Here is a 19,230-nt window from a genome sequence, read left to right as displayed (position 1 = left end):
TCAACCAGGGGGAAGGGGAAGGGGGGGAAAAAGTTACAGAAAGGGAAGGAGGCAAACTATAAGAGACTCTTAAATACTGAGAACAAACTGAGGGTTGATGGCGGTTTGGGGGGAAGGGAAGGTGGGTGATGGGCATTGAGGAGGTCATCTGTTGGGATGAGCACTGGGTGTTGTATGGAAACCAATTTGACAATAAATTTCATATAAAAATAAATAACTCAGGCCCTCTAAGTGCTTCTCTTTGCTAGTTGGAATCATCATATGTATGCATATGTATCCTCCCTATCTCTTACAACTACAACAGTCTCTAATTTAGAACTTGTTTACTTTTGAGTTGACTCCCCTGATCACCCTCATTGACACTGAGTTCCCTCTTAGGCAGCTGGGGGGGGTGGGGAGGGGGAGAGGGGGTTGGGCTGCAGGGTAGGAGCTACTGAGGGTCTGGCCAATGAGGAGGGCCTTTGCTAGTTGCCTGTCAGTGGAGAAATTCCTGTGCTCAGCTGGGCCTCTTATCCTCAGCTCAGCCTCAGCTGAGGCTGGTCTAGGGAACCAGACACAGGGAGTTTGTCCTGTGGAACTAGGGAACTGAAGGAAGGGCCTAACCAGCACTTTCTTAACTGCTCAGTAAATGCTCATTCAGTCCAGTCTACATTTCCTGCAAGCCAGTACCAGCCCCAGTTGCTCAGGAACTCAGAGTCCAGTACACATTTTGTTACCCAGTTAATGAAAGCTTGATCAGTCCACATCAAGGTCATTTTTGCCCTCAGTGTACAGCTTTTTTTATTTAATTTTTTTAAATGTTTATTTATTTTTGAGAGAGAAAGAGAGACAGCACCAGCAGGGGAGGGGCAGAGAGAGAGGGAGACACAGACTCTAAAGCAGGCTCCAGGCTCTCAGAGCCTGACATGGGGCTCAAACTCACGAACCATGAGATCATGACCTGAGCCGAAGTTGGACGCTTAGCCGACTGAGTCACCCAGGTGCCCCAGTGTACAGCTTTTTTATTTTAACATTAAATACATCCATGATCTAATTTTAAAAGACACTTTTAAGAAACATTCTAAAAGACCCACCAACAAAGGGTGCAAAACCCTGACAAAGTAGGAGTAGAAGGACTCAAATTGGAGCAAGATGTCCAGAATTTGAGCTGCTGTGTCTACCCTAGGAAAATGCTCCCCATAGGCTTTAGAAAATGGTTTTATCTGTCTATTGTTGGCCTAGAACTACTGTAGCTGGTCTTGTATACAGATACTCTCAGTGATTGACTCAGTTGGATGCCTCTGCAGATGTTTGCGTTGTGTTTTTTCCTCAGCCCTCTGGGACCTCAAGCACCAAAAGTCCTGAATTAGCAAATTGCCCTAGGGTGATATCTACAGGCCCTGTAGCTACTGGAAAACATCATTTGAAGAGATGTACACTTCCCTGTAATCTGTGATTGTTTTTGTGTCTCAGGAATATCGGCCACGTACCTTCTGGTTAAACATGGCTGATGCTGCTTTCCAGAGCCTGGTTTGCTTTTTCATTCCTTACCTGGTAAGTTGACACCTGGCAGTCTTTCTTAATCAGCTTCATCCAGTGACCCACAGACACAGGACACTGCTGTCTTTCAGGCCTACTATGACTCAGACACAGATGTGTTTACCTGGGGGACCCCCATAACAGCAATCGCGCTGTTCACCTTCCTCTTGCACCTTGGTATTGAAACCAAGACCTGGGTAAGTGCTGTGGACATGATCCCAAAGGGTGCTGATGCTGCGGGCCCCACCCTCCCAGGCAGATTCCATGACATCTAGAAGGTTTCTGAGCAGACAGGTTACTACAAAGCTAGCCTCACTGTGGATAAGGAAAACAAATATGTGGGCCTGCCACATGTATGGAGCCCCTGGTGTGGGAACTGCTGCATCCTGACACAAATACTTCACCTGGGCAACATTAAGCTCTTTCCTGCCCTCTTTCCCCTCCTCCTCTACCTCATGTCCCACCCCCTTCCCCCCTCTCCTTTCATTCATATCCCTGACTTCCATCTCCCTGTGTCCAGGCTGGTCCATAGATGCTGAAGGCAGCCTCATCAAGGCCTCCTGGCTGTCTGTGCCAAAGACCTGTGTTTTTGCTAAACCCTTAGAACAGCTACCCGCTCACAGTTGACCAGTGCATTTTTATTGAAATAAAAGTCCTGTCTTTCTCTTTTCCCCTTAGACCTGGCTCAACTGGATAGCTTGTGGCTTCAGTATCCTTTTATTTTTCACTGTGGCTTTGATTTACAATGCTTCTTGTGCAACGTGTTATCCTCCATCCAATCCTTATTGGACTATTCAAACATTACTGGGCGACCCCGTATTTTACTTGACTTGTTTCATAGCACCTGTTGCTGCATTGCTTCCCAGGTAGGTATAAGGGACAGTGTCCCTCAAGTCCTAAGTGAGCTCTGTAGCATTCTCAGGCTTTATATATTTCAGAATATATAAACATTCTCAGTGTTTTTACATTGTGCAAGTCTCAGAAAACTCAAAAGCTCTATCCACGGATAACTGTTTTTTATATGCTCTTTCCAGATTGTTTTTCAAAGCCATGCAGGGGAGCCTTTTCCCCACCCAACTTCAGCTGGGGCGCCAGATGGCCAAGAGGTCCCCCAAGAAACTCATTGCTCCCAAAGAGACCTTTGCTCAGGGACACCTCCCAGGAGAACCCAGAACTGAATCGTCTGAACAGAGGAGAATCAGTACCTCTGGATCCCTCTCCCGGGACTGCATCTCACAGGCATCTTGGCATATGCAGCGGCCAGCCTGCTCCCCAGAAGCTCGTGGGGAGCCCAGTGTGGTTGACATGAATGTGCCCTTAAGGGAGGATATTCTGCTAGAAGGACTGAGCAGTCAGTCCCCCGGGTCCTCCATGCCAAGGGAGGCTATCCTGGAAGGGTGTCCTGGGGACTCCAAGATGAAACCCACCAGCACCAGCAGGGCAGCCTCCCTGTCGTCCATTTTCAACCTGCCCAACTTCAGCTCATTCAACTGGATTTCCCCCCTCTCGCTGGTCAATGGGCTAGGAAGTGTCTTACAGTTCTCTCGAAGTAGTTTACAGATGGACAAGAGGGACAGTGAATTTTTGCCTAACCCGCCTCAGCCAGACCAGGATCTGTGTGGCTTAAATGGGCAAACCACCAACTATTTCTAGGAGCATCTTCCAGGGACCACAGCTGATGGCAGTAGCAGTGAAAACCTTGAAATGGCCTCTTTTTATATAACTTAGATGTTAATATTATTTATGTTTATTATTTTGCACAGAAGAGTTCTAGTGAGATGTATTTTATGTTTCCAAGGCTAACACAGGAAATGAAAGGTACCAAAAAGAAAATTTATTTTTTAAAAGTTCTAAGTAGAATATGTTGAAAAGGAAAATAAGAGATTTAACATATATAAAAATTTAAAGAAAAGAAACACTTGAAAAGTGTGTTTAGATTTATTTTTTCATCTCATTTTATAAGAAAATGCAATATGATTGAATTTCTTCAACATGCATGACCTTGGTTTTCCCCACTTGAAAATGTGTGTGTGAGCTCAGTGAATCCCAGGTGGGTATGGCCAGTAGTGAGGCGACATGATGGGACAAGAATGCAGGTTCTCTGTCTTTGTCCTTGTTCCTTTGCCCTGCCTCCACCAACCTGGGAGAGCTGGGCTCCGCTTCACCCAGAAAAAGGAAAGAGAGAATGCATGCGTGGAGTTCATCCTAACGTTGAAGTCTACTCATGCATTCTATAAAGATCACTTTATAGGTATTGTAGGTATTACAGTCCCTATGTAGGGTTTTGCCTGTCAAAATCATAACAAGCAATAAAAACTTTCACTTTGCAAAGAGAATATGTCCTGTTGCCACTGTTGTGTGAAGTTATGAATATGTGACCTAACAACATGTTCTAAGTACCACAGGACACTTTTAGACACCATGCAGGATACAGCAGGGTGTCATGAAAGCTGCACACTGTAACACTAGGTTTATTCCATGGCTCCCTGCACCAGGCTATCAGCACCTACCAGATCCTTCCTTCCAAGGGACAAGGCTTTTTAAGTGTGTATCTTTAGGCATTTATCTTACAAGTCATTATTTCTCTTACTCTAAACAGTGGGAAAAGGAGGAAAAAAAAATGAAATATCCAAGATCATTAATGATATATCATTTCCTCTTCAGAGACTTCTCTTTGCACTTTGCCATCAGTTGTGAGTCAGTTGCTCTGTTCAGCCTAGGGATGTGAAGTGAGCATCATGTGACCCTTGCTTAGGTGTCTTGTGGCTGGGTGTCCCTAAGAACAGCAAGGTACAAAAAGTGTGGAGGATCTCAGGAGCAAGCAGTTCCTGAGCACAGCATACCAGGAAGAATGGCTGGTTATCCCCTGTGTGTGGCTCATTGAACAAGATAGAAGATGCACCCCATCTAGTTATATAGAAATAAAAGGCAGGGTTCAATGTCTACAAGGCCAGAGACACATTGGGCTTTAGGACCATTGAACTCAGCACCTCAGACCTGGGGCTTTACACCATTCCTCCTGCCCGAGCTTTCTGATGTCAGTTTTGTCTTAAGGCTGATTCTGTTCATATTGATGACATGGCTGGAGCCACCCCACTGTGCAGAAGAGAGGCTGTTGCTCTCCACATTCTCCCAGAGTTCTGGGTTTCTTCAGCTCAAGCTGCACAGGTTGCAGTTGCTGTCAAAGTGAGGAGGAATGAGTGGAGCTTCTGGCTAGAGCTGTAAGAGAAGTCAGCTTCCTTCCAAGAACCTGAATTGCATGAGTGGACTCTCAGAGGAATATCTGGGTCCTGTTAGAGCGGGGAGAGAGAATGAGGAGTGGAAAGAGTTTCAGCAGCCAGAAGAACGGGAGGTGATACTGTCCCAATCCTCCCCCTGCATGCCTAAGGGTGCCTCATCTGTTCTCATAGCAACACGTACAAAAGGAACTTAGGAAGATGAACAACACTGTGCTTTCCTGAGTTAGGGTAATGGTTGTTAGCACAAAGCACAAGAAGAACTATATGCACATTTCCCTGATTATCAGAGTTCAGAATGCTCCAGCTTCCAGATTTTCCTGCACTCACAATTGACCTTTCCCAAGGACTTCTCTCCTCCATAGATAGTTCCTCTTGGAAAATGATATGATCCAGGAAGTGGCTTTGGGAATATGCATACCAAAACCATTTCAGAGAAATAAACATTGTAAAGGGCATTGTCCACTGCTCTGTAGGAAGATGAACATTAATAGAAGCCTACAATGATAATCCATCACAAGTTTGATCTCAAAATGAACATGGTATAGATTGAACTGCATGATTATCTCAAAAAAATCACTGGGAAATATATGTCACCCAATCCTAATTACAAATCTAAATAAGAAATCTGGCTTTCTAAGACGACTTCTTCCCCTAGTGACAAAATGGCAAAATTAACCATTTGACATTATACACGAGGCCTACTTCAAACCCTAAATCAGTTTTAATTTCTTGGAGGCCTCATCTTATGTCCTCTTCACCTTGTATTCTTACCACTAGCATATGGAACCTAGCTCTCAGGGACACCTTGGTGGCTCAGTCGGTTAAGCCTCTGACTTTGGCTCGGGTCATGATCTCGCAGTTGGTGAGTATGAGCCCTGTGTCAGGCTCTGTGCTGACAGCTCAGAGCCTGGAGCCTGCTTTGGATTCTGTGTCTCCTTCTCTCTCTGCCCCAACCCCATTTGCACTCTGTCTCTCTCTCAAAAATAAATAAACATTTTAAAAAAATGTTTTAGAACCTAGCTCTTAGAATGTCTGATGAACCTAAGTAAATGTTAATAGTGAAAATACTGAAGGCATTCTTGTTAAAATAAGAGCTAAAGGAGAGTTGCTTATGATAAACCAGTTTTGTTTAATATTTTCTGGAATTTCTGGTTAATGCAATAAGACATGAAGTTTTGAGAAGAATGGGTATTGGAATTAGAGACCAAATTATCATTACTTACTTACACATGATATGCTTATATGCCTAAAAAATCTGAATTAAATAGTGCTCAGGGCTAATAATAAGAAGCAATAAATTGACTATGAGGAAAACAAACCCTATAGAGCATAATGGGGGAAGGAAAAGATCTAAGTCACCAACACTAACAAAAATTAAAATACCAGGGGTGGGGTCAAGATGACAGAAGAGCATGGAAGTTGTTTTGTTTTGTTTTGTTTTGTTTTGTTTTGTTTTGCCTCTCTCATCCCTGAAATGCAGCTAGATCAACACCAAACCAGCTTGCACACCTAGAAGACTTACCTGAGGATTAACACAACAATCTGCACAACTTGAACCACAGAACTTGGCAGGTACATGGCACAGAGAGAACAAAGGAAGAGAGCCACGGAGGGTAGGGATCTATTTTTTGCTTCCAGAGAGAGGCCAGTGATTGGGGAGAGTACAGGAAAAGCACTCCCCTGAAAGCAGCTGGAGAGAAAGAAAGTGGAAACACCTGTAAGAGACTTAGAAAGGGAGAAAGGAAAAAGGAGAGGGTTTAAATACCATTAAGTCTTCATAAACAGGGGAGCACAGAGTCTGAAACTCCACAGCTCAATACCTGGTGGAGCTCTGATAGGAAGGGCAAATCCCCAGGGGCACACAGTGAGGTCTGAGGGGTCCTTGGGCCACACAGGGACAGTTCCCCTGCTGAGAGGGCATTTGGTATAGGCTGTGTGGTCTCCCTACAGTCAAAGCTCCCAGTGATCCCAGAGAACAGCCACATTTGCTGGTGTTGGAATAAGGACATTAAGGGTGAAGCCTGGTGCCAGATGTGTGTTGTGATTTACCATAATCCTGAAATGCTGCTGCTACACAAACACATGAATTTTTCTGGGGCAGGCTGCACCCAGCCACTGTCTCTGGGCATCAGCAGCAGGGTCGCATGAACATTCCTAGGGTGGGGCTGGCACCCAGCCATTGCTTGGTGAGACCCTACCCCAAGGGTGTGAGTGGGTCAAAGCTGTAGGGCCCTCAGAAGTTAGGAGTTTGGAAACACAGCCTCATTGGAGATAAAAAGGGAGGTGCCTCCTGGCAGGCAGACGGTTTGGTCGTAGACAGTGTAGAAGCGGGGAGTGGATGGAAGCCAGGTACAAAGGAGGGGTGCTTGATTGCTGGTGGGCAAGAGCACAGAGTTCTGATACAAAAGACTGGGTAGCTAGGTTATGACAGTTTCAGCCCTCTCACGCATGTGCATACATGTGTACACATGCCACAAAAATCCACCTCAGTAAACTAAGCAGCTCCAACTAGTGGAGAATGGAGCCATTACACCAAGCCTCTCTAACTGTGCCAACCATGACTAGAGGAACACCAAAAGTCTCTCCACCTGCTTGGTTTGCAGACTATAAAGCGTTTCAGAGTTTGATTTCCAGGAGAAACTAGATGTAATTTCAATCATATTTCATTCTGTTCACTAGTCCATCTATTCAATTTTTTTCTTTTTTTTAATTCTTGAATACAGTAAGAAAAAAAATTATTTTTATTTTATTTACGTTTTCATAAAAAATGTTTTTAAATTTTTTACTATATTTTGTACTTCATTGTAAATGTTTTTTAATTCTATTTACTTTCATTTCATTTTATTCTATTATATTCATTTTTTAAAATTTTCAAGTGTTTTTCTTTTTTATTTCCTTTTTTTCCCTTTTCTTTTCTTTCCCTTTTTACTCTAGTCTATCAAGCTTTTTCAACAAACAGACTAAACAACACCTAGGATCTAGCATCATTTATTTGTGTTGTGTGTGTGTGTGTGTGTGTGTGTGTGTGTGTGTTGTTTAAATTTTTAAATATTTATTTATTTATTTTATATTCTTGATTCTTTTTCTTCCTCCAAAATGATGAAATGAAGGAATTCACCCCCTCCAAAAAAAAGAAAAGGAAGAAATGAAATCCAGGGACTTAACACAGATACAAGCAAGATATCTGAACCAGAATTTAGAATCATGATAATAAGAATACTAGATGGGGTTGAAAAAGCATAGAATCCCTTTCTGTAGAGACAAAAGAAGTAAAATCTAGTCAGGGCGAAATTTAAAATGCTATAACTGAGATGCAATCTCAAATAGATGCCATAGCGGCAAGGATGAATGAAGCAGAGCAGAGAATCAGTGATATAGAGGACAAATATACGCAGTATAATGAAGCAGCAAAAGAGAAGGAATCTAAGGCAAAAGAGCACGATATATGAATCAGAGAACTCAGTGACTCCTTAAAAAGGAATGACATCCGAATCATAGGGGACACAGAAAAAGGGGTAGAAGGTTTATGTGAGCAAATCACAGTGGAGAACTTCCATAACCTAAGGAGAGACACAGACATCAAAATCCAGGAAGCACAGAGATTCAACAAAACCGTTGAATTAGATTCAACAAAAACCATTAGATTCAACAAAAATGACCATCAACAAGGCATATCATAGTCAAATTCACAAAATACTCAGGCAATTAAAGAATCATGAAGGCAGTAAGAAAAAAAGTCCTTAACCTACAAGGGAAGACAGATCAAATTGACAGCAGACCTATCCACAGAAACTTGGCAGGCCAGAAAGGAGTGGCAGAATATATTCAATTTGCTAAATCAGAAAAATATGCAGCCAAGAATTCTTTATCCAGCAAGACTGTCATTCAAAATAGGAGAGATTAAAAGTTTCCCAGACAAACAAAAGATAAAGGAGTTCGTGACCACTAAACCAGCCCTGTAAGAAAGTTTAGGCAGAGAAAGACAGATACTATATGTTTTCACTCCTGTGGACCCTGAGAAACTTAAAAGAAGAAGATGGGGGAGGGGAAGGGGGAAAAAAGTTACAGAGAGGGAGGGAGGCAAACCATAAGAGACTCTTAAATACTGAGAACAAACTGAAGGTTGATGAGGGGTGGGGGAGAGGGGAAGGTGGGTGATGGGCATTGAGGAGGGCACCTGTTGGGATGAGCACTGGTGTTGTATGGAAACCAATTTGACAATAAATTATATTTAATATAACTAAATTCCTGGGGACAGAGTAAAAAGTTTACTATTTTTCTGTATAAATTACAGGTATATATATATATATATATATATATATATATATATATGGTAAATAAATGTATATATATATATGGTAAATAAATGTATATATATATATGGTAAATAAATGTATATATTTGCCATATATATATATGTATATATATATGGCAAATAAATATATACACAGTAAAAGAAAGAAAGAAAGAAAGAAAGAAAGAAAGAAAGAAAGAAAAAAGAAAGAAAGAAGAAAGTTTAAAGAGGATTCTCTGAGGAGAGAAAAGACAAAACGAAAAAGACCAAAAGCAACAAAGACTAGAAAGGACCAGAGAACACCACCAGAAACTCCAACTCTATAGTCAACATAATGGCAATAAATTCTTATCTTTCTGTACTCACTCTAAATGTCAGTGGACTAAATGCTCCAATCAAAAGACATAAGGTAACAGAATCGATAAGAAAACAAGATCCATCTATATGCTGTTTACAAAAGACCCATTTTAGACCTAAGGACACCTTCAGATTGAAAGTAAAGGGAGGGAGAACCATCTATTGTGCGAATGGTAGCCAGAAGAAAGCCGGAGTAGCCATACTTATATCAGACAAACTAGATTTTAAAATCAAGACTGTAACAAGAGATGAAGGGCATTATATAATTAAGGGGTGTATCCACCAAGAAGACCTAACAATTGTAAACATTTATGCTCCAAATGCGGAAGAACCCAAACATATATATCTATTAATCACAAACATATAGAAACTCATTGATAATACTATAATAGCAGGGGCCTTCAACACCCCACTTACAACAATGGACAGATCATCTAAACATAAAATCAACAACAAAACAATGGTTTTGAATGACACTGGATGGAATGGACTTAACAGATGTATTCAGAACATTTCATCCTAAAGCAGCAGAATACATATTCTTCTCGAGTGTGCATGGAACATTCTCCAGAATAGATCACATAGTGGGACACAAATCAGCTCTCAGCAAGTATGAAAAGATCGAGATCATACTTGCATATTTTCAGACCACAATGCTATGAAACTCAAAGTCAACTACAAGGGAAAAAAATGGAAACACAACAAATAATTGCAGACCAAAGAACATCCTACTAAAGAATGAATGGGCTAACCAAGAAGTTAAAGAAGAAATTAAAAACTACATGGAAGCCAATGAAAATAACACCACAGCCCCAAAACTCTGGGATGCAGCAAAGGCAGTCATAAGAGGGAAGTACATAGCAATCCAGGCCTTCCTAAATAAGGAAGAAAGGTCTCAGATACACAACATAACTTTACACCTTAAAGATCAGGAAAAGGAACAGCAAATAAAACCCCAAACCTGCAGAAGACAGGAAATAATAAAGATTAGAACAGAAATCAATGCTATTGAAACCAAAATAAACCAGTAGAACAGCTCAATGAAACCAATAGCTAGCTCTTTGAAAGAATTAACAAAATTGATAAACCCTTAGCCAGTTTTATCAAAAAGAAACAAGAAATAACCAAATTAAATGAAATCAAGAATGAAAGAGGAGACATCACAATCAACACTGCAAAAATACAAATGATAATAAGAGAATATTATGAGCAATTATATACCAATAATTGGTCAATCTGGAAGAAATGGACAAATTCCTAGAAACATATAAACTACCAAATCTGAACCAGGAAGAAATAGAAAATTTAAACATACCCATAACTAGTAAAGAAAGCAAATTAGTAATCAAAAATCTCCCAAAAAATGAGAGTCCAGAGCCAGATGGGTTTCCAGGGGAATTCTACCAAACATTTAAAGAAGAGTCAACACCTATTCTTTTGACAATATTCCAAAACATAGCAATAGAAGGAAAACTTCCAAACTCTTTTTATGAAGCCAGCATTACCTTGATTCCAAATCCACACCAAGATCCCACTAAAAGGGAGAAGTATAGACCAATTTCCCTAATGAACATGGATGCAAAAATCCTCAAAAAGATACTAGCCAAATAGATCCAACAAAACATTAAAAGAATTATTCACCACAACCAAGTGGCATTTATACCTGGGATGCAGGGCCAGGTATTGTGGTTCAAAATCCACAAAACAATCAATGTGATACATCACATCAATAAAAGAAAAGACAAGAAACACATGATTCTCTCAATATATTCAGAGAAAGCATTTGACAAAATACAGCATCTTTTGTTGATAAAAACCCTCAAGAAAGTATGGACAGAAGGATAATACCTCAAGATCATAAAAGCCATATATAAAAGACCCTCTGTTAAGACCATCCTCAATGGGGAAAAACAGAGCTTTCCCCCTAAGGTCAGGAGCAAGACAGGGATGTCCACTCTCACCACTGTTATTCAACATAGTATTCGAAGTCTTAGCCTCAGCAATCAGACAACACAAAGAAATGAAAGGCTTCCAAATCAGCCAGGAGGAGGTCAAGCTTTCACTCTTCGCAGATGTCATGATATTCTATATGGAAAACCCAAAAGATTCCAGCAAAAAACTGCTAGAACTGATCCATGAATTCAGCAAAGTTGCAGGATATAAAATCAATGCACAGAAATAAGTTGCATTTCTATACACCAATAATGAAGCAACAGAAAGAAAAATCAACGAATCGATCCCACTTGCAATTGCACCAAAAACCATAAAATATCCATAAACCTAACCAAAGAGGTGAAAAATCTATATAATGAAAACTATGGAAAGTTTATGAAAGAAATTGAAGAAGACCCCCCAAAATGGAAAAATATTCCATGCTCCTGGATAAGAAGAACAAATGGTTAAAATGTCAATACTACCCAAAGCAATCTACATATTCAGTGCAATACCTAACAAAATAACACCCCCAAAAATACCCCGAATAGCCAAAGCAATCTTGAAAAAAAACCAAAGCAGGAGGCATCACAATCGCAGACTTAAAGCTGTATTACAAAGCTGTAATGTGCCAGTATGGTACTGGCACAAAAACAGACACTCAGATCAATGGAACAGAATAGAGAACCCAGAAATGGACCCACAAACATATGGCCAACTAATCTTTGACAAAGCAGGAAAAAAAATCCAATGGAAAAAAGACAGTCACTTCAGCAAATGGTGCTGGGAAAACTGGACGAGGACATGCAGACAAATGAATCTGGACCACTTTCCCACACCATAAACAAAAATAAACTCAAAATGAATGAAAGACCTAAATGTATGATGGGAAGTCATCAAAATCCTCGAGAAGAAAGCAGGCAAAAACCTCTTTGTCTTTGGCCACAGCAACTTCTTACTCAACACGTCTCTGGAGGCAAGGGAAACAAAAGCCAAAATGAACTACTGGGACCTCATCAAAATAAAAATCTTCTGCACAGAGAAGGAAACAATCAGAAAAACTAAAAGGCAACTTACAGAGTGGGAGAAGATATTTGCAAATGAAATATCAGATAAAAGGTTAGTATACAAAATCTATAGAGAAAGTATCAAACTCAACACCCAAAAAACAAATAATCCAGTGAAGAAATGGGCAAAAAACATGAATAGACACTTTTCCAAAGAAGATATCCAGATGGCCAGGCAACACATGAAAAAATGCTCAACATCACTCATAATCAGAGAAATCCAAATCAAAATCATGATGAGATATCACCTCACACCTGTCAGAATGGCTAATATTAACAACTCAGGCAACAACAGATGTTGGTGAGGACACAGGGAAAGAGGATTTCTTTTGCACTGCTGGTGGGAATGCAAACTGGTGCAGCCACTCTGGAAAACAGTATGGAGGTTCCTCAAAAAAACTAAAAATAGAACTACCCTATGACCCAGCAATTGCACTACTAGGTATTTATCCAAGGGATACAGGTGTGCTGTTTTGAAGGAGCACAGGCACCCCAATGTTTATAGCAGCACTATCGACAATAGCCAAAATATGAAAAGAGCCCAAATGTTCATCGATGGATGAATGGATAAAGAAGATGTGCTACACACACACACACACACACACACACACACACACACACACACACACTGGAGTATTACTTGACAATCAAAAAGAATGAAATCTTGACATTTGCAACTATGTGGATGGAACTAGAGGGTATTATGCTAATCGAAAGTTAGTCAATCAAAGAAAGACAAACATCATATGACTTCACTCATATGAGGACTTTAAGATACAAAACAGGGGCGCCTGGGTGGCGCAGTCGGTTAAGCATCCGACTTCAGCCAGGTCACGATCTCACGGTCTGTGAGTTCGAGCCCCGCGTCAGGCTCTGGGCTGATAGCTCAGAGCCTGGAGCCTGTTTCCGATTCCGTGTCTCCCTCTCTCTCTGCCCCTCCCCCGTTCATGCTCTGTCTTTCTCTGTCCCAAAAATAAATAAACGTTGAAAAAAAATTAAAAAAAAAAAAGATACAAAACAGATGAACATAAGGGAAGGAAAGCAAAAATAATATAAAAACAGGGAGGGGGGCAAAATACAAGAGACTCATAAATATGGAAAACAAACTGAGGGTTACAGGAGGGGTTGTGGGAAGGGGGATGGGATAAATGGGTAAGGGGCACTAAGGAATCTACTCCTGAAATCATTGTTGCACCATATACTAACTAACTGGGATGTAAATTAAAAAATAAACAAGTTATTAATTTTTAAAAAAGTAAAAAATAAAGAGAAATTATTCGAACTGAAAAAAAAAAAAGGAATAGTTGCCGACTTGGCAACAGAACAAGAGGAAATAATAAGTTATTTCCAATATCTCAGAAATCCTATTAGACAACGTATATTTCTGGGGCACCTGGGTGGCTCAATTAAGTAGGCATCTGACTCATGATCTCAGGTCAGGTTTGACCTCAATATCATGAGTTCAAGCCCACAATGGGGTCCATGCTGGGCATGAAGCCTACTTTAAAAAAAAAAAAAGTATACTTCCCAGGGATAAGGCTGCAAAGTTCAGTGTCACATTAAATATACCTAGTTTTTACTTGAATTTTTGATAGACTGTTACATATGGATTTTATTAATAACAGTATTGAGTCCATTGAGGGAACATAATAAAAGAGCTCCTTTGTGATGCCAGATTTAGAAACCATTTATTATAGTTTAATTGCAAGTAATCAAGTCCTAGTACAAACTCTGGCACATATTATACTCTAAATACATATTTTCTGAACTAGAATACAAGCTCTGTCACACAGTATATACAGGCCTTGGGGGTAATGGGTACTTTGTGCTATTAAAACCATACTAAAAGAGTCTCTAACTTAATTTGCCACTTGTGGACATGTCTATTGGATCCATTGGACCTATTGTTTCATATGTCCATTTCCATTTGTTTTTGGATCCTTATCATTGAAAAACAGCATGATATAGCAGTGGAAACTAGATAGAGTATCATAAAATTGGAATTCTTGTCTTGGCTGAGCCACAGAGACCATGGATGCACAAATGTTACCTCCTCTATGGTGTCCTTTTCCTGGTTGAAACATAGTCCAAGTAAAATAATTAATAAATTCCTCTTCATTCTAGAATTCTACTCTTTTAGGATAGGCCACCGGTTTAAAAAAAAATAAAAGGTAAAAACAATCTGAGCTGCTGTCATAGATGCTATGCCACCAAGACCCTCCAGGTCCTCTTATGATAGCAGCACTTACTCCCCAGCTCCAGGCAGTGTTGGTTCTAACAGCTTTCTGATAGGTACCTCTCCATAAATGCCCTCAGCTAAAAAGACTACCTTCCCAAGCTCATATTTTCTCCCTGGTTTCAACCCACATCTTGTTTTATGTGGATGTACCAAGGCCTGAGCAGCTTTGACGGGGCAACCAAGCTCCAAAACTCCCTATGGGATCAGCCAAGACCTCTGTTACAACTTCATCATAGTTCACTGATTCCCTCTGCCCAGTCCTTCTTCTTTCATTTCCCAGGAGACCTGCTGTCCAGTAATCTCAGTCTCAGATGATTCTGAACTAAAACAGCTCCCAAATTAGGAACTAATTTTCATGGAAATGGTCTACTTAAGCCATTCTTAAGTAAACATCAAAATATTTATATGAAATCACAACTACAGTGGAAGAGTTTAATTGTCTCAGTACACTTCTGTATCATAATTGTCCCCTATTGTCTTAAATTTATTGTCTACAAGCAGAACTAAGCTTCTTTAGTCATTAAAAAAAAAAAATAAAAACAAAAAAAAAAAAAAAAAAAAAAAACCAGACTGGCACTTTGGTCTGCCAATCCCCCAAGTGGCCACATTGTGGCTTCTGGGCTTGCAGCACTCCATCATCACTGACCCACATCTGCCAGTGTCACCTCTCCTGGATGCCTTTCCTGATGTCTCTTCTCAGCCAGAAATGCTCTCTCCCCTCTTTCACTCCCAAGACCCAGAGTCTTTCTTTATGATCTGCATCAGTTTTGTCCCTGTGCTCCAACATTACCATAAATGCCTGGTTCTCCTTTCATAGATTATTAGCTCCCTGAGGGTAGCATCTGTAATTCTTCAGAATGACTTGTTCAATAATTACCATTTTTATCAAAAATTAGTTGAGCTGTCCATGTCAGGCATCACTAGAAGAATAAAGTCACTCTTTCTGTTTCACTTTGTCTTTGTAAACTCTATTTGACCCTCTGGTGTACTCTAGCTCTCCTTATAAGAGCTTGCTGTCTCTACATTGGAGATGAGAGTCCCTAGTTTTATTCTCACTTCATATTGAACCTCCTTGACACCATGACCATATTTGCCTAACTAGAAATCAGGGTTCCCCACTCTGGCAGTCCCTAGAACAATACGATATTTGAAATAAGAATTATACAAAAAATCATGCACCCATAGTCCATTGAGAATAAACAAAACAACTACAATACAAAGAATTTTAACTGTAAAAAAGTAGACAGAAGATTGGAAATATAAAAACTATTTGATTCATACCCCTCTCTATACAAAGCTAAGAGGAACAGACACAAAAAAGAACAGATAAATCAAAAACAAGTAACAAGATGATAGACTTAAGTCAACCATATCAATAATTACACAAATGTAAGGGAGCTAAAAACTACAATTAAAAGACAAAAGACAAAGATTTTCAGACTTGATAAAGAATAAGATTCAACTCTATGTATTTGAAGTATAAAGACACAGATAGGTTGAAAATACAAATATGAGGGGCACCTGGGTGGCTCAGTTGGTTGAGTGTCCAACTTCGGCTCATGATTTCGTGAGTTTGATCCCCATGTGGGGCTCTGTGTTGACAGTTCAGAGCCTGGAGCCTGCTTCAGATCCTGTGTGTCCCTCTCTGTCTGCCCCTCTCCTGCTCATGCTCTGTCTCTCTCTCAAAAATTTAAAAAACACATTACAAAATTATAAAAGGAGGGGTGCCTGGGTGGCTCAGTTGGTTGGGCGTCTGACTTCAGCTCAGGTCATGATCTCACAATTCATGGGTTCGAGCCCTGCATCGGGCTCTGTGCTGACAGCTCAGAGCCTGGAGACTGTTTCAGATTCTGTGTCTCCCTCTCTCTCTGCCCCTCCCCTGTTCATGCTCTGTCTCTGTCTCAAGAATAAATAAACATTTAAAAATTATAAAAAGAAAATACAAATATGATAACAAAGAATTTTTTTTTTTAAAAAGGAAAGGTGATGTCATTAGATTACTATCAGTAGACTTTGAGACATATAAAGGGACATCACATAATGATAAAAAGTCAGTTTCTTAGGAGGATGTAACAATCCTGAATAGTGTACACCTCATAACAGAGCTTTAAAATACATGCAACAAAAATTGACAGAAAGAGGAAATAGAAAGATCACAAATATAGCCTGATCCTCTCTCAAAAATGAATAAAATATGTAGCAGGGGGGAAATGGTTATAGGAGCTAAGATATTATAAGCAATTTGTTTCTGTGCTTGTAACTGTGAAATGAGTGGAAAATAAAATGCTGATTATAAGTCTGCAGTGGCCACATGTCTAATTGACAGAGTACCTCTACTTCAGCTGCAAGCAGATTAGGCCAAGAAAGGCCAAAGATGAGCTGGGGGGCAGTAGGCAGAGAGAAAGGTGAACAGAGAGAAAAGCAAGGATGAGACTATGGGTAAAGAAGTGAGTGCAGAGAAGTCCTAGGATCCCTGACTCTCATTGTCTAGGGAGGCAGGCTGGCTATGCCTACCCTCACCTCCTTATCTGTATGTCCAAGGAGGGAGAGCTCCATGGGCCTTTTGCCCAAGCCCCTGGCAGTGTGCTGGCCCCAATTCTACCACTCAGTTTCACCTTCATTCTGCATTTTTTGTGTCTCTACTAAATAAACTCTGAATTCAGACTTGTTCTCAAAGATACAAAGACTTTACTTCAGTGTCCATCCTGCCATTGAAGCAAATCCTATGTCACAGGGCTTCTCACACTTGGGTTCTCACACTGGGGCCCATCCATAGATTATGAAATCAACTTTTTCTCCACTAATTATTTATTTACTTTTGTTTTTAACGAAATGATGGCTTTTGGTCATCTGAGTAAAGCCACAAGGAAGATAACAGTGCCTGGTCATCTCCTTCCCAGACTTTGTACTTTGATCTTAGAATGGAAAACATCTCCATGAGTGCCACCTCTGTGCTGCCCAGGGTCGGCCTCTCTGTCACATGGACCATTACACAAGTTCTAGTGTCTTTGCCAGAAGGATCTGCATTTTCCATTTCCTTTTTGATCTCACCCTAGCCAGTTTTAACATCATCACAACCTGTTTTGTTTTTTTTTGTTGTTGTTGTTGTTTAAAAGCACTAAACCTTCTTTGAACAATTTGAACTTAGTTCACATCTAACTTGAAGTGTTTTGGAAAAAACAATAGTGACAGAGTGTTTTCGTGATACTTATAAAAATGTTGCTTTCCTCCTGTCCTCATTAATAGAAACACAGCTGCAGACCTCCACAGGAAAGTCTATGACACAATAAAGACACTGGACGGCATAATGAAACCAAAGTAAAGCTCCTTAACCATGCCCAGTCCTGACTGGTACATGGTGGCCCTCCCACTCTGCCAGGAGGACCATTCACTGTTTAAGCTCTTGAGCTCTGTGCCCATTCCACACACAGTGGGTCTTGACATCTCAGAGTGGATGTCAGGTGACTCTTGGGTTTTCTTTGTTATTATGATTTTCAGCTTCTTCAGCTCTTTTTTGTTTGTTTTAATTTTGTCTTACACTACGATTCCATGTATGTTTATATGTCAAGTCTCTCAAATCAACATTTAGGTAAAAAGGTCAAGAACCACCTGTCATCCTCAGTTCTTTTTTTATTTTTTTAAACTTAAAAAAAAATGTTTATTTATTTATTTTGAGAGAGATAGAGGAAGAGAGAGAGAATCCTAAGCAGTCTCTGCTTTATCAGTACAGAGATCAGTGTGGGACTTGATCTCACGAATAGGTGAGATCATGACCTGAGCCGAAATCTCTTGATTTCGGAGCTACCCTGCCCCCAACCTCACCGCTCAGTTCTTATTTAAACCAGTATACAAGCCCCAGATTCTCTACTGAACTGAACACAGGTTCTTACCCTTTTTCACCCATTCTGGCTGGAGGATGGGGTCAACCCTGGCTGAGAGAAGGATGAGAAAAACTGCTCAGAAAGCGACAAGCTGTCCTGTGGTTTGCCTCCTGTACTTTCATCAGAGCTGCCTTCTATGTCACCCCAGGCAAAATAGATTTTTTACCACAGAAATTAATATTTCCTAGCCTGTAATTTAATCATGTTAAAGGGATTGATTTTGGGTTTTAGAGATTTTTGACTCTGTATCTCGCTTTTCAACCCTAAATGACAAAAGATTAATACATGACACACAATACACTGCTTGCTGGCTTTAGCAAATAATCCACACACAGAGAAATGCAAAAATGTTCTTGGCAATCTTGGGTGATCCATTACACTTTGGGATATAGCCATGAATTTTAAGAAGACCCATGCAGGGACACAGAAACTTAATAAAACAGGAGAGGATTATTAGAATATTACTCTAATTTGAGCTCATCAGTCATTTATGTAAACAGAAGTCCATACTTTGGTATGTGCAGCCAAGATAAATAGAGTTGTTTTACTAGCTTCTTTCTCTTCCTGAATTCCACTTTGTATATGAGCTGAGAGCCTGTGATTCCTCAGCTTTTGGGTATAAGTGGTTGCAGTGGCTTCTCTGTGGAAAATTATCTGGAATCCTGACCCTGTGTTGGGGACTGCATCTGGCCATGGTGCACAA

General features: G+C 40.3%; 1 protein-coding gene across 3 annotated transcripts in view; it reads left to right on the top strand.

Annotated features, from left to right (window-relative positions):
- The window catches only part of ATP10A (ATPase phospholipid transporting 10A (putative)), a 192,618-nt gene extending 188,764 nt beyond the window's left edge, over nucleotides 1-3,854 (top strand). For 2 of the 3 annotated variants that reach the window (XM_040493882.1, XM_040493880.1), the window contains 4 exons: nucleotides 1,453-1,533; nucleotides 1,611-1,715; nucleotides 2,197-2,384; nucleotides 2,553-3,854. In XM_040493882.1, coding sequence (XP_040349816.1) covers nucleotides 1,453-1,533; nucleotides 1,611-1,715; nucleotides 2,197-2,384; nucleotides 2,553-3,171 — 993 coding nt within the window. In that variant the 3' untranslated portion in view covers nucleotides 3,172-3,854. The remainder of the gene's footprint in view (nucleotides 1-1,452; nucleotides 1,534-1,610; nucleotides 1,716-2,196; nucleotides 2,385-2,552) is intronic. The other variant, XM_040493881.1, reaches the window with a different exon arrangement.
- Nucleotides 3,855-19,230: the final 15,376 nt, after the last annotated feature.

The sequence above is a fragment of the Herpailurus yagouaroundi genome, unplaced genomic scaffold (genome assembly GCF_014898765.1).
Source record: "Herpailurus yagouaroundi ecotype Mexico unplaced genomic scaffold, PumYag 185, whole genome shotgun sequence".
Lineage (NCBI taxonomy): Eukaryota > Metazoa > Chordata > Mammalia > Carnivora > Felidae > Herpailurus > Herpailurus yagouaroundi.
This window is presented reverse-complemented; position numbering and strand designations above follow the sequence as displayed.